General features: G+C 65.8%; 3 protein-coding genes across 3 annotated transcripts; 2 read left to right on the top strand and 1 right to left on the bottom strand.

Moving 5' to 3' along the window:
- Positions 1-6: 6 nt before the first annotated feature.
- FA09DRAFT_327646 (hypothetical protein) lies at positions 7-1,517 on the top strand. Its single transcript, XM_025741472.1, has 3 exons — positions 7-549; positions 614-967; positions 1,020-1,517. Exons 1-3 carry the CDS (start codon positions 63-65, stop codon positions 1,433-1,435), a joined length of 1,257 nt encoding a protein of 418 aa, XP_025601211.1. The 5' UTR covers positions 7-62; the 3' UTR covers positions 1,436-1,517.
- Positions 1,490-8,067, bottom strand: FA09DRAFT_119498 (hypothetical protein). Its single transcript, XM_025739032.1, has 12 exons — positions 7,589-8,067; positions 7,404-7,522; positions 5,366-7,345; positions 5,124-5,310; positions 3,604-5,060; positions 3,390-3,547; positions 2,947-3,334; positions 2,765-2,895; positions 2,310-2,715; positions 2,177-2,260; positions 1,999-2,123; positions 1,490-1,941 (listed from the first exon to the last, which is right to left on the bottom strand). Exons 1-12 carry the CDS (start codon positions 7,938-7,940, stop codon positions 1,545-1,547), a joined length of 5,784 nt encoding a protein of 1,927 aa, XP_025601212.1. The 5' UTR covers positions 7,941-8,067; the 3' UTR covers positions 1,490-1,544.
- A 1,193-nt stretch (positions 8,068-9,260) lies between these two features.
- On the top strand, positions 9,261-12,746 carry FA09DRAFT_327647 (hypothetical protein). Its single transcript, XM_025741473.1, has 6 exons — positions 9,261-9,773; positions 9,828-10,029; positions 10,083-10,423; positions 10,473-11,020; positions 11,077-11,734; positions 11,788-12,746. Exons 1-6 carry the CDS (start codon positions 9,497-9,499, stop codon positions 12,633-12,635), a joined length of 2,874 nt encoding a protein of 957 aa, XP_025601213.1. The 5' UTR covers positions 9,261-9,496; the 3' UTR covers positions 12,636-12,746.
- Positions 12,747-14,023: the final 1,277 nt, after the last annotated feature.

Here is a 14,023-nt window from a genome sequence, read left to right on the forward strand (position 1 = left end):
TTGCCGCTCTCACTAGACTTCTCACCACGTCCTCCATTCGCCGCATCGCCGTGTCTGCTGCCATGCCGCCGGCGCCATCGCTCGTGCGCAGCCGCGCGCTCCTCGTGGCAGGCACGTCGCCCGCGGCTGCCTCGCTGCGCCTCATGCGCGCGCAGACGCCGCTGCGCCGGACGCTTCCCGCTGTGCGCCAGCTCAGTGCAAGCTCATCAAGGAGGGCCGAGCCATCAGAGGCAGAGAAGGGGCAGCCAGGAGATGCGCCAGACGTCGCAAAAGCCGGAAGTGCAGAGACAAAGCCAAGCGCTAGCCCAGCCGAAGGCAGCAGTGCGGCAGGCAGCAGCAGTCCGAGTGGCAGCCAAGCACCCAGCAAGGGCGACTCGCCGCAGCGCCGTGCCGACCTGCGGGCTGCGGCGCTGCGGGCCTCACTGCAGGCACGCCTCGACGAGCTGCGGCCGCGCGTCATGAACTCGCTGCAGACGCTGCTGGGCCGCTGGAACGAGGTCAGCGGCTACGAGGAGGTCGAGAAGCTGAAGCGCGGCGTCGAGGAGGCCGGTGAGTCCGATTGCAGCCGTGCAGCAGGCGCTCGCGTGGCCTGACGCTGTGCTCTGCCGCGCAGAGAAGCGTCTGTCCGCACTCCGGACCACACAGCAGGCGGCACAGGCCTCGCACCGCGCCACGGTATCGCAGCGCTCGACGACGCAGCGCACGCTCAACGACCTGCTCTCGCGCAAGGCCACATGGACGTCGGCCGACCTCTCGTCGTACACGACGCTGCTGCAGGCCGAGCATGCCGAGTCGGGCTCGGAGCGCGAGGCTGCCGCGGCCGCCGAGCAGGCCGAGCGCGAGCTGGAGCGCGCCTGGGACGACGTCGTGCGCCGCACGCTTGAGCGCTACCACGAGGAGTGGCGCTGGAGCGAGCGCGGGCGCACCGCCGGCACATACATCAGTGCCGGCGTCGTCGGACTGAACGGTGAGGCGGTTGGAGGTCGGCCAGAGATGCATGAGCTGACCTGATTCCTCAGTGCTGCTCTTCATCACCGCCATCCTGCTGGTGGAGCCGTACAAGCGCCGCAAGCTCGCCGAGACGTTCGAGAAGCGTCTACTGCAAGGCGAGGCGGCCTCGCAAGCAGTGCTCCAGGAGGTGCTGGAGCGCTTCGAGGAGCGCATGACGGGAATCGAGAGCAGCATTCGCGGCGTCGAGGCCGGCGTCGAGGGTCTGTGCGCCATGGCCGGCGTGCGCGAGGACCCTCCTCCTCCGGTGGCGCCCGTCGAGCCGATTGAGCCGCAAGCCCCCACACCACTGGACGAGCTGCTCGACGAAGCGGCGCGCAAGCGAGAGCGACGCGAGCGGCAGACACACCTGGCCATGGCTGCCAGCGTTGGCTTTGCTCTCGGCGCAGGGCTGCTCGCAATGGTCAGCGCCGCCTGGAGCGGGTGAGATAGACTGGAAGCATAGAAACACATCATACCCGGCGCGGCGCTCAGCCAGCCTGCACATCATTGCTGCTGCGACACAATGCATTTGTACCGCATGCGCCGGGCAGGGATCAGGGAGTGCCGGCGTGGTCGAAGAGCGCAACGCGCAGGCCCGTCTCGATGGCGTCGTGGTCGACCTTGCCGCCGGCGTACATGGCCTCGAAGCTGGCGAGGCTGAGGCGCGCGAAGAAGGTGTGAAGCTCCTCGATGCGCGCAATGCTTGTCGTCGAAGCAAGCATGGGCCGGCGCAGCGCCAGGCCGGCGGGTTCGTCGCTCAGGTCCGCGCCATCGCGTGCGAGCCCGCCAGCACGGGCGGGCATGAAGGTGCCTGTGCTCTCGACGCGCGGGCTCGATCGCGACAGTCGCTTCTCGAGCGCCGCAGCGATGCCGTCGAGCAGCGACTCGGAGACAAAGTCGTCCGGTGGGTATACGACGTCTATGGTGTCGGTGATGAAGAGCCATTGGTGGCTGTGCAGATGCGTCAGTGGGCTGCCGCTGTGGCCGGCGCGTGTGAGGTGGCCTCACATCTGGAAGTCGTCCGTCTGCAGCGTCAGCAAGAGGTCGAGGAACTTGCACGCCGAGAAGACGAGGTGAAGGTTGTCGGATCCGTCTGGAGGCAGCTCGTCCAGGAGGCCATCGAACAGTCGTGTCTGCAGCGCTGCGGTCAGCTTGGCGACCAAGCGGATGCCGGCGGGTCGCTCACCATCTCAGAGAGAAGCACTGGCCAGAAGCCCGCGAGATGCTGCGCCGAGAAGCGGCACAGCAGCACGCGCATGCAGAGGTACACCTGCAGGGCAATCAGCTTGCGCGCTTGAAGATAGCGATCTCTGACGCACCTCAGCAGCTACAACGTCCGCCGGTCCCGCCCGCAGGACGCTGACGATCTTGTCTTGGATGGCAGGCAGCTGCGCGAGGAAGTAGTCCTCGCTGCCGCAGAGAATGACGAAGGACAGCCGGCGCATGTTCGTGGCGCGCGCGAGCATCTCGGCCTCTCGGTTCGTGAAGATGCCGACGGAAGAGGCGGCCGAGATCTTGCCGATGAGCTCCAGAAGTCGCTCTGGATCGCTGCCAAAGAGCGCAAAGACGGGCTGCTGCCACCGCTGGCTCATCTCTGGCGACATGTGGAAGAAGCGCGCGTCGCTGAATGTGTCGCTGACAGGCGTGCGCCAGGTCTTGATCGTGCCCGGAATCTTGGCCATCTCCGTGAGCAGCAAGAGTGTCGCCGTGTCGAAGTTGAGTGTTCTGCAGAGGCGATCAGCTGCTGTCAGAGGGCCAGCTTAACAGCACGCACCTGCTGCCCGCCTTGATAGAAGGCGCGACGATGTAGTACACAGCATTCGAGCAGACCGAGATGACCTTGTCGCCCTCGATCGCGAACTTGAGTAGAGCTGGCAGCGCACGTGTTGCCAGGAACTCGTTGATCTGGGCGGGCGTAGTGAGCAGGGTTCGCGCCGCACGGCCCATCGTACGCACCCGTGCAGACTGCAACAGCTCATCCGCGTGCGCACTAACGCCGACTCGGGCATCCGCATCGGCTGCAGAGTCAGCAGCTGGAGCCTCGCGCTCGGTATCGCGAGCAGAGCGGCGTCCCGAGACGAGAATGCACAGATCGACAAGTCGGACGTAATTCTCGGTCAGGTCGCGTCGGAGGCGGCGGTCGTCGAAGGCCGACGTGGTGCAGATCAGCTCGCCAACCGTCGTGTGGCAGCGCAGCATTGGGAAGAGCTGAGCCTTGTGCGAGACGTTGTTGACCACCAAGTCTTTGATCAAGATCGTAACGACAGGCCAGACCTGAACGGCAGCAGCAGCGTCCAGACGAGCGAGGTAGCTGTCGAGGAAGAGGAACAGAACGTTCTCCGATCTGCAGTCGCAGGAGTGAGCAGCGCGCGCCTTCGCCGCCAGACGCAGCCACTCACACGGCAGAGCTCGAGGCAGGCTTCTTGTCCTTGTCCAGAGAGGAGGACGAGGCGGCTGTGCGAGTGGAAATGACGTCGCACAGGAAGCTGACAACCATCTGCGGACTGGGCGCCAAGATTGCCAGGATCTCGAACGTGGCCTCCGACGCAGCGGTGCTCTGGCGGATGCGCGCTTCAGTAGATGATGGCGCTATGACACGGAACACGAACTCACCTCCCGAGAGCCGCCAGCAGCACTCCAGCAGTCGACAAGTGCCTCCACCACCTCGCCAGAGTGGCTGCGGAAGAGCCGCTCGAGCGAGCGACGACTACGCGTGCGAATCTTTGGCGCAAAGCGCTCCAGCGCAGCGCCGCGCACATCTGCGGGCTGCTTGCCGCTCAACTGCGTCCAGAGATGGTGCAGAGTCCGGACAGTGTGATGCAGGCTCCGCAAAGCGCTGTTCGCAACCTGTAGCGCGCTTTGAGTGGCTGCAGAGGGCGCAGGCTCGCTCGAGAAGACGTTGGACACGTAGCCGAGCAGCCCGGTGCTTGCACCTGCGTCCTTGCTTTCCTCGCTGGCTTGCTGCGAGAGCCCGGCTCCGTGCTCAGACCCTCGGCTCGCGTGGGCTGTCGCATCGAGGGACTGCAGCAGCACATGCTCGCCCACGTTGAGCAAGAGCGTGATGTCCACCTCCGTCGTATCGCAGGACGAGTTGGCGAAGTCGCCGTCCGGACGCACGACGTACGCGCCATTGATGTCGTCGATGGCGCTCCGGAGCAAGGCGCATACGCACTCGTTGATGGGCAGGAGCACGTCAGCGACCAAGCCAGAGTAGAGTGAGGCAGCAGTGAGCAAGAAGTCGGTCCAGTGCTGAAGGGCCGGCCTGTTCGTCCGCGAGCTGAGCGCAGCGCGCACAGCTCGAAGCAGCAGAGGGTGTGGCTGCGCTTGAGCTTTGCCTGCTCGTTTTGCGACGTCTCCGGCGCCGTCTTGCCGTGACTGGCTCTCGCTCGCTCTGAAGTTGATGACAGTGTGGAGCGCGTGAAGAAGCTTGCACTGCCGTTCGACGGTGCCAATCTCGATGCTGACCAAGAGGCTTTCGAGCAGGCAGCTCTCAAACTCGCCGAGCCGCTTCGAGTTGAGGGCTCCGCGGACGGCGAGCAGCTGCAGCAGCTCGACTGCTGTGGTGTGCGTGACTCCGTTGCAGGTCGCGGATGCGAGACCCGCTGCGCTCGGTACGTCGCTGCGCAGCAGGGCCATCACGAGTTCGATCAAGGCGTCGAGATACGAAGCCTCGGCGCCCATGGCGGCCTGCCTGTAGAAGCGCTGGACGCTGCGGCTGTGCGTCTTGCTGAGCGCGCTCCCGCGCAGCGCTTTGGCAAAGGCCTGAGCGCCAAACGAGGCAAGCGCCAGAAGACTGGCCACCGCATAGTTGACCGTCTCATGGTCAAAGGCCTGCCGATACACGAGTCTGTTGATGAGCGTACCGCACGCCTTGACCTGAACTTCCTCTCGCACAGGCTGCGCCTCGATGATGAGGGGCAGCACGGTGTCGACCAGCGGAATGTAGGAGCGCATGTACGCGCGCAGCCACGATTCAGCCGCCTGCTTCTTGGTCCACGTCGATGAGCGAAGGCCATCGAGCACCCGACGCAGAGGATTGCTGAGGACCTCCATCGAGATGTCTGCGTCGTCTGTAGCAGCACAAAAAGGTGCGTGAGCAGAGCCCGTCGCCTAGCGCTGCAAGCCACACCTACCTGTGAGCTTCCACAACGTGCCGAAACCCTCGAGGGTGCTGGCTCTGGTCTCTTCGTCTACGCTTGCAAGGCGCTCGCACAGAATCGACTCTGCGTGGTAGCCGCGTGCGACCTGCTGCACCATCCAGAAGAGCTCCACAGCGCGAGCGTGGTACGGGCTGTGGCGCGCGCGCATGAAGCTCAGCAGCTGCGGAGGGATCGTGAGTCAGACGTTCCTGCTGGCGGGCCACAGCAGCACTGACCTTGAGCAGCAGCTTGCTCACTGTCTCGCGTGCATCGAGACGGAGGGGCACGGCGATCGCGCGACACTTCGCTGCCGCGACCAGGCCGCAGACGAGGTGATCGACCTCGTCGAAAAGACTGGCGTCGTCGCAGCGCGCGAGCAGCTTCTCGCTCCAGGCAGCGGGCGCCCACTCGAGCTTCGCAGCCTCGCCCGATCCGGACACCGCAGACAAGCTTGCTATTCTCGGATCCTCAGCGGCGTCGATGGCGACAAGCAGTTGCGTCGCAAGGCGCAGAGCACCGAGCAGCAGCGCAGTGCTGGTCATCCGCTCCAAGACGCGGGCGACTAGGCCGGTGCATCTCTCGACGAGCTGGTCTAGCACGTCGGGCCGTTGGAACGTCACGTTGCGCTGAGCTGCCTCGTCGGCGAATGCCTCGCCTGCATCGTAGAATGTCGCAGCATGATCCACGAATGACCAGTCTGCGTTTGTCGATGCCTGGACCGCCTCCTCGCTGCTGCGCACGAAGACATGGGCTGGGACCAGAGCGAGCACGTCCGAGGCGAGCGCCAGTCCCTCGGCGAGCTGGTGCTCTCGCTCCGGCGACAGATGCTGCTCGTTCTGCAGAATGGCGGTGACAAGGTCGGCGCTGACGGAGAGAATGACCGGCAGATGAATCTGTCGGCTCTCCTCGTCGTGCATGCGGAATTTGCGCAGTGTGAAGCGCAGCAAAGCGATGGCAGAGAGGTCATCGGGCGCCACGTCGGCGCTCGCCTGCAGCTCGTCCCGCAAGGCGTGGAAGAACTGCCGGTAGGTCGCCAGTGGATCGACGACCTCGAAGAGCATTCGAGCAGTGCTCGAGATCTCGACCGAGGCTGCCTCGGTACCGCTGTCCAGCGGCACCTCGAGCTGCTGGCGCATTGCGCGCAGGGCGTCCAGCACGAGCACGTTCGCCAGAGGCTGGCCGATCTCCCACTTGTCGAGCAGGCCGACGAAGATGCGGAATGGCCGCTGGCGCGCGTTGACCTCCCCCTGTGCCTGCTGCTGGAGGTGCTGCTGATGCATGGGCGCACCGCCTGGGAACGCGGCGGCGACGGAGCCGAGCCGTGGCGCGTCGAACAGCTGCTGTCTGAGCGCCAGGCGCACAAGCTCTAGCGCATATGTCTCGAGGTGCTGCCGCTGCTCGTCGGGCTCGTCGTCTGGCCCGAGGAGCCACTCAAAGAGCCGCCGGTCCAGGCCGTGATGCTTGCGCAGGATGACACCCAGCGAGGCGCTGACGAGGCGTACCTTGTCCTCGAGCCGCATCTGCTGCGTCATTGTGCGAGAGCTGAGGCGTAGCTGCGTGTTGAGGAAGTCCAGCGCGGCGCGGCGCACCGGCAGCGCGGAGTCTTCGAGGGCCGCGGCAATGCCGCGCACCATCAGGCCAAGGTCGCGCCCGACGACTGCTGTCGCTAGTGCTGTGCTCTCTTGATCTGTCGCAGAGCCTGCTTCGTCTACCTCGCCGTCGAGATCGGGCAAGCGGTGCGTGAGGTAGGTGAGAGCTGCCATGCGGCTGTCCGGTGCAGACATGAGCAGCATCCAGAGAATCTGCAGGATGAACGTCTGGCCCACGCTGCTCAGCAAGCCGTCGAGCACTTTGAGCACGCGAGCACAGGCGCCGACGGCCTCCTCTTCCACTGCTGGCAGCAGAGAGAGCAGCAGCGCTCGCGTGACTGGCCGCAGCTCCTCGCCGAGAGGCAGAATGTGCTTCTCGAGCACGTCGAGGACGCTCGGCTTCACGTTCGCGGACGCGAGCTGGAAGAAGGGCAGCAGGCCGGGCAGCCAGATGTTGAGGTCTCGCCGCACGCCGTCGAGGCCGATGATGCCGAAGATGTAGGCGTACACCTCGAGGGCGCGCTCGTGCACGCCCGACGAGAGCGCAGGACTCAGGCACTGCGAGAGGCATCGCGCCACGCCGTGCTTGCGCGGAATGGACAGGAAGTGCGGTGCCGCCTGCAATGTCTGGGCCCATCCTCACGGGTGAGCAGGCTGCTGGGCCTCTGGGAACGGCGAGACGCACCTTGTGCAGACGCCCGAGACACGCGATGAGGTCTGCCCACTCGGCGACGCCTTCAAAGCTCGCAAGAGCTCGCTCGACTGCCGCGGCGTGCTTCTTGAACTTGGGATCCGCTTGCAGCGCTGCGCAACAGAAATGCGGTCAATGCGCAGCTCCGATTTGCAGCTCTGCCTGCCAGCGGCACTCACACTTCTCGCTCTGCAGCGCCCATGCCTTCTCTGCTCGCTTCGCCGCGCTTGTCCGCCACATGGCGCCTTGCCCTTGCGAGCTGGACGCATCAAGCGCAGCAGCAGCCGTCGTGCTGCCCCTCGGTGCCAGCGGCGCAGCTCCGAGCACCGGGCTCGAGGCGCCAGACGCCGCAGCCGACGCTGCCGGCGTCTGCGCGCCGGCAGATGCACCGCTGGACTCTGCGGCAGCAGCAGCGCGCTGCGAGGCGAGCGAGGCATTGGAGCGCACGCGCGACAGCGAGGCGACGGCCGGTGAGGCTCCCGGCGCGCTGGAGCCCGCTGCCGCTCCGCTGCGCGAGGAGCCGGACGACATGCGTCACGCGTATCGACGAGCCGGCAGAAGTGCGAGCGGAGTGGGAGGCTGGGGGCGCAGTGCTGTATATCGAGCAGTGAGGCTGCCTCGGGCGCTGAGAGTGGAGGTGGTGCGAGGCAGGATGTGGTGCCAAGGCAGGAGCAGGCGCACACAGCAGCGCATCTCGCCTTGCTGTCCGTGCGGCGCCAAAGCCGCGGATTCGCGATATTCCCACGCCTGCTAGAACCGCTTTCGCATCCTCTCCGTGTCTTGACCCCGTCGAGGACACGCCTCAAGCTGGCGCATCAGCAGGGCCTGCCGAATCTTTTGCCCTCCAAATTAGCAGCTTCACTCCAGGCTCCAAATCGGATCAAGACGACGAGCTGACAAGACCGATATGCTCGAGACCAACACAGTGAGGGAAAAGGCGGCAGCGACTCTGGCGCTCCTTCTCAACAAGCTCCAGAGGTGTGGCTCGACTTCCTGTAGGCTCTACCTTCTAGACGAATCAACTCAGCTCCCTTTTCCCAGCCTTGCATCTGTCGAGCTGCTTCAGCACCGTGCGCAGCCCCACAACCTGCTCGGTGGCCGCCCGGTGCATCCGCGGCGAGACTGACAGGCCTAGCGTGGCAGCCAGCAGGGTCTCTCAGAAAAGAGGAAGGTCACGCTGCGACACCGCAGGCGGATCCCAGCGCCAGCCCCACCTGCTGTGCTGCGCTCGCAAGTCAGATTCCTAAGCGGGAACAGCTGCCGGACAAGCCGCTGCACGAGGCGCGAGAAGGACCGCCTCGCGCGTCGTCGCGAGCTCCTTGACGCTTCTCATTTGCCCCGCTCGGACCGCTGCGCTGCGGCGAGATGCGCACGAGTTCGACCGACGACGCCAACGTCACACGAGCTAGTAAGAGTGCCTGAGGAATCTGCCAGCGTGCAGTTGCGTGGACGAGTGCGGGGTGAGAAGTACCCGTGGGCGGGGCCCCGAAGCGAGCGATTTGTGGGGGAGCGGCCAGGCGGGCGCAGCGCCGGCGGCACCGACGCCCGTGCCAAGGCCGAGCAGCGCCCGGCGCTAAACGCCTCTGGCGTCTTTTGCGCGGCGAGAGCTCGGCGCACGCGAGCATGCGGCAGATGCGCCGTCCGGGCCGGCGGCCACCTCGCGGGCCGAGCGCGGAGTCAGGCCCGGAAAGAGAGCGAGGGATGATGCGCTGCTGCAGCGGCGTGGCAGGCGGCGAGCACGGCGAAAAAGCGCGCGCCGCGTCACGGCCTGCGGATGCCGTATGACGCTGCGGCTAAGCAGCCGGCTGGGCCGCACCGCCTCTTCGGGCTTGCCTCTCGCCTCTCGCCGCGCACCCCGCATCGCGAAGGACGAGCCCGCACCGCCGCCGCAGGCCGGCCAACTCGACCCCAGGCACCCGATGCCCCGCAGTTGCTCCGCAGGCACCGCGACAGCTCGGAACCCGCCCAGCATGGCGGCACAGGCACCGCTCCTACGCTGCTAGCGCGCTGGTTCGTGATGAGCGTCGAGCCTATAAGAGCCGCGCGACGTCCGCCTCCTGCGGGCCGGACCCCAACCAGTCATCAAGATGCGCCTCATCTCAAGCGCCCTCTCCCTGGCTCTGGCCGGTGCCGCCGCCGCCGGGCCGCTCTTCGTGCCGCGGCAAGAAGCGGCCGAGGTCGGGCCCGTCACGATCCCCTCGCCCGTCGAGCACTCAGGCAATGCTACTGCGTGCCAGGGCTACCGCGCCGTCGATGTGCAGCAGCAGGGCAGCGGCCTCAGCGCCACGCTCGAGCTCATCGCCCCGTGCGGCGCGTATGGCCCGGACTACGAACGCCTCAACCTGCGCGTGCACTACCACAACAGTGAGTGCGGCGTGCAGCAAGCGCCGCAGCGCGCCGGCTAACCCTCTCTCCCAGGCAACGACCTGCGCGTGCACATCGCCGATGCCAATGGCACCGCACACGTCGTTAATGAGACGCTCGGAGGCTGGCCCACGGCTGCAGACCTCGACGGCGAGGGAGCCACCGACTCGCCGCTCAACTTCACCCTCGTCGAGGAGCCCTTCTCCTTTGCCGTGACGCGCGGTGAGGAGACGCTCTTCAACACGACGGGCAAGCCGTGAGTGGCGCTCATGCCAGTCAGCCCTGCTGCGCCGCTCACACCACCCACAGGCTCATCTTCGAGGAGCAGTACGTCTACGTCGGCACAAGCCTGCCGGCCAACGCCTCCGTGTACGGCTTTGGCGCGCACAATGACCAGCTGCAGCTGCCGATCTCCGAGGCCAACTACACGCGCACGCTGTGGAACCGCGACGCCTACGGCGTGCCGTCGCGCACGAACCTGTACGGCAGCACGGCCTTCTACCTCGAGCACCGCATCGCCGAGGACGGCAACAGCTCGAGTGCCCACGGCGTGTTCCTGCTCAACTCCAACGGCATGGACATCAAGTTCCCGGAGGAGGGCCGCAACCTCGAGTACCACATTCTCGGCGGCATCCTCGACCTGCACTTCCGTAAGTCGCGCCCGTCGTGCGCATCGCTAGCTCGCTGACCTTGCGCTAGTGAACGGCCCCTCGCCCGTTGAGGTCTCAAAGCAGTACAGCTCGCTCGCAGGCAACCCAGCGTCGGTGCCGTACTGGGGCCTCGGCCTGCACCAGTGCCGCTACGGCTACCGCGACGTGATCGACGTGGCCGAGGTGATCGCCAACTATAGCGCCGCCGGCATCCCGCTCGAGACCCAGTGGGCGGACATCGACTACATGGACAAGCGCGCCATCTTCACCACGAACCCGGACCTCTGGCCCGTCGAGAAGATGACGGACATTGTGCAGCACTTGCACTCGCGCGACCAGCACTTCATCGTCATGGTCGACCCCGCCATGGCCGCGCTGCCCGCCGACGAGTACCCGTCTCTGGCGCGCTCCGAGGAGCAGAACGTGCTGCTCAAGAACGAGGACGGCTCGGCCTACACGGGCGTCGTGTGGCCCGGCGCCACCGTCTTCCCGGACTGGAGCCACCCGAATACGACGGCGTGGTGGGTCGACGAGTTCCAGCGCTTCTTCACCGAGGACACGATCGACATCTCGGGGGTGTGGCTCGATATGAATGAGGTGGGAGAGAGCACTGCCATTGCAGCGCCCGCCGAGCTGACTATCTTCTTGTGCAGGCCGCGAGCTTCCTGCCGTACTTTGAGGCCAACCGCGAGCGTGTCTCCATGGAGCAGAACCTGCCGCCGACGCCGCCCGCCGTGCGCGCACAGCCCCGCCCGATCGACGGCTTCCCGGAGTGGCAGGTCGGCGAGACGCCGACTGGCGGCGCGGCCAACACTTCGCAGCGCCGCTCGATGACCAGCTGGGACATGCTCTCGCTGCGCCAGCAGGACGCCCTCGCCGACACGCTGGACCCGCAGCTCAGCGACAAGTGGCTCTACCCGCCGTACCGCATCTCGGACCGCCGCGCCGCGCCCTCAGCGGCCGACGGCGAGGGCGTCGGCGACGCCACGGCCATCAGCAAGAACATCAGCGACTTCACACTCGCCACGAATCTCCAGCTGCACTCGGGCGAGCGCGAGTACTCGGTGCACAACCTCTACGGCCACCGCATGGTCATGGCGTCGCGCGAGGCGATGCTGGCGCGCCGCCCGGGCAAGAAGCCGCTGCTGATCGTGCGCAGCACCTTCTCCGGCACGGGCCGCTACGGCTCGCGCTGGCTCGGCGACAACCTCTCGACGTGGGAGTCGTACCGCGAGAGCATCCGCCAGGTCGTTGGCGCCACGGCATTCGAGGCGACGAGCGTTGCGGGCGCTGACGCTGGAGGGTTCGGCGGTGAGTAGTGCAGCAGGGTCCGAGTGGGCTTACACTGACATTGGCGCTGCCAGGCAACACGACCGAGACGCTGCTTGCGCGCTGGGCCGGCCTCGCCGCCTGGAGCGGCTTCTACCGCAACCACAACGGCGACACGAGCCGGCCGCAGGAGTTCTACCGCTTCCCGCTGGCCGCCGAGGCGGCTCGCGCGGCCATCGACCTGCGTTACCGCCTGCTCGACGTCTTCTACACGTCCATCGTGCGCGCCGAGCGCGACGGCACACCGACGCAGCAGCCCGTCTTCTACAACCACCCCGAGGACCGCACAACTCTCCCGATCGAGACGCAGTGGTACTTTGCTGGCAAGATTCTCGTCTCGCCCGTGCTCGAGGAGAACTCGACGAGCGTGACGGCGTACCTGCCCAACGCCACGTACTACGACGTGCAGACGCTCACGCCGCTCGTCGGCGAGGGCCGCAACGTGACGTTCGACAACGTCGGCTACTCGACGGTGCCCGCGCACATCCTCGGCGGCACCATCCTGCCCATGCGCGCCGAGTCGGCCAACACGACGACGGCGCTGCGCACCAAGCCGTTCAGCCTCGTCGTCGCGCCGCGCTCGGCCAGCAACTCGAGCGCCGTCGGCGAGCTCATCCTCGACGACGGCGAGTCGCTCGAGCCTGAGGCGCAGACGGATGTCGTCTTCCGCCTTGACAACAACACGCTCTCGGCCAACGGCACCTGGGACTACGAGGCGGTGCTCGCCAGTATCGTCTTTGCCGGCCAGACCGCATCGCGCTCGCTCAGCATCGACGGTGGTGAAGCGCGCCAGCCTTCGGCCTTCAACGAGACGAGCCAGACGCTGCGCTTTGACGGCCTCAACATGACGATGACGGCCAACTGGACCGCTGTGCTGGCCTGAGCGGCCCGCACAGCCGACGTGCTGCAATCTGAATCTCTGCAACTGCTTTCCGAACGCGCAAGCGTCTGCTGAGCGGTAAAAGACGTGAATGAGGAGTCTGCTTGAGCGCGACGGAGCGGTGTGTTGTGAGGTACAGATGCAGAGGCCGTGTGATCGTGAAGACAGAAAGGTCGTGAGAGCGGAGAAGGGCGCGAGCTAGGTATGAAAGGGATGAGCCGAGTCGCCAGGCTGGGCTTGCCAGGTGCGATGGTACGTACTGGTGTTGAGCTCGAGAAGGCGAGCGCGGCTGCGAGCCGCAGCCGTGGCTTACTCGGCCGGCAGCTGGGCAGCTGCCGCCAAGCTGGAAGGTCCAGCCGTGTCGGAGTTCGGAGCATTCGACATTGAGGGAGACGCAGGCGAAAGCTTCTCATCCTCGACGAAGAAGACTAAGAAGTGCGCCCGTATCTTGTGAGTTCGAAAGCGCAATGAGGACGGTAGCAGACGCCCCACTCACAGACTTTCTCTCGCACAGTACCGATGAACTTGTCGCGGAGCATTGCTTCCGCTGTTGAAAGCGGCGTCCCGCTTTCAGCTGAGGCACGAGCCTTTGAAAAGAGCTCCGCATAAAGCTCATGGCGTACATCCTCGCCATAGTCATCCTAGACGAGGTGAGCGAGGTCGATGCAAGCTTTGGACAAAGGCTCACCGCAAGGTCGTACAGGGAACAGACCACGTCTGCACGAAGCTCGCCGCCATCGCGCAGCAGTTGGCACGCTCCGAGGAACCCGGGTGGGAACGGCTCCTGTTCACAGACAATCAGCAGAAGATCAAGGCGGCAAATCTGAGCCGCAGACGGCGCACCTCGAGGGCCAAGAAGCAGTAGTATGTACCCAGAATGTGGCCCTCTTCGCGAGCTCGGCGGAAATCCGCGTCGAGACGGCGGTCTCTTGGTACTGCAGCTTCGAATGAGCCGTGCGCAAGAATCTGCATCGCACAACACATGTCGAGCACGAGCGGATCGAGGTTTTTGAAGGCGCTGCTCGCAAGTGGCAGCGACGGGTGCGAGGTCCCGGCGTTGCCACCCTGCTGAGCTGCTGATCCCTCCTCCGGACAGACAGCCGAAGGCTGCAGTGCGCTCTGCAGGCCAGGCGCACATCTGGTCAGCAACTCCTTTGGCGGAGAGCGCGGCAACGCTGGGCTCACCGCCGTGGCAGCTGCCGACGGGCCGGCCTCTACGCCGTCCATGCTTGCAGCCGCCTGTGCGGCTCGACGCGGAGAGGTAGCGAGGGCGTGCGTGATGCAGGCGTCAGAGTATGGATGAGAATGGCTAGAGACGAGCGGCGTGGCGGTGAAGGTGGTCGGGACGATGGCCTGCTGAGCGGCTGCGTCTCGGGCCGCTCGTCGTAAAG

Source organism: Tilletiopsis washingtonensis (genome assembly GCF_003144115.1).
Source record: "Tilletiopsis washingtonensis strain MCA 4186 unplaced genomic scaffold FA09scaffold_2, whole genome shotgun sequence".
In the NCBI taxonomy this organism is placed as follows: Eukaryota; Fungi; Basidiomycota; class Exobasidiomycetes; order Entylomatales; genus Tilletiopsis; species Tilletiopsis washingtonensis.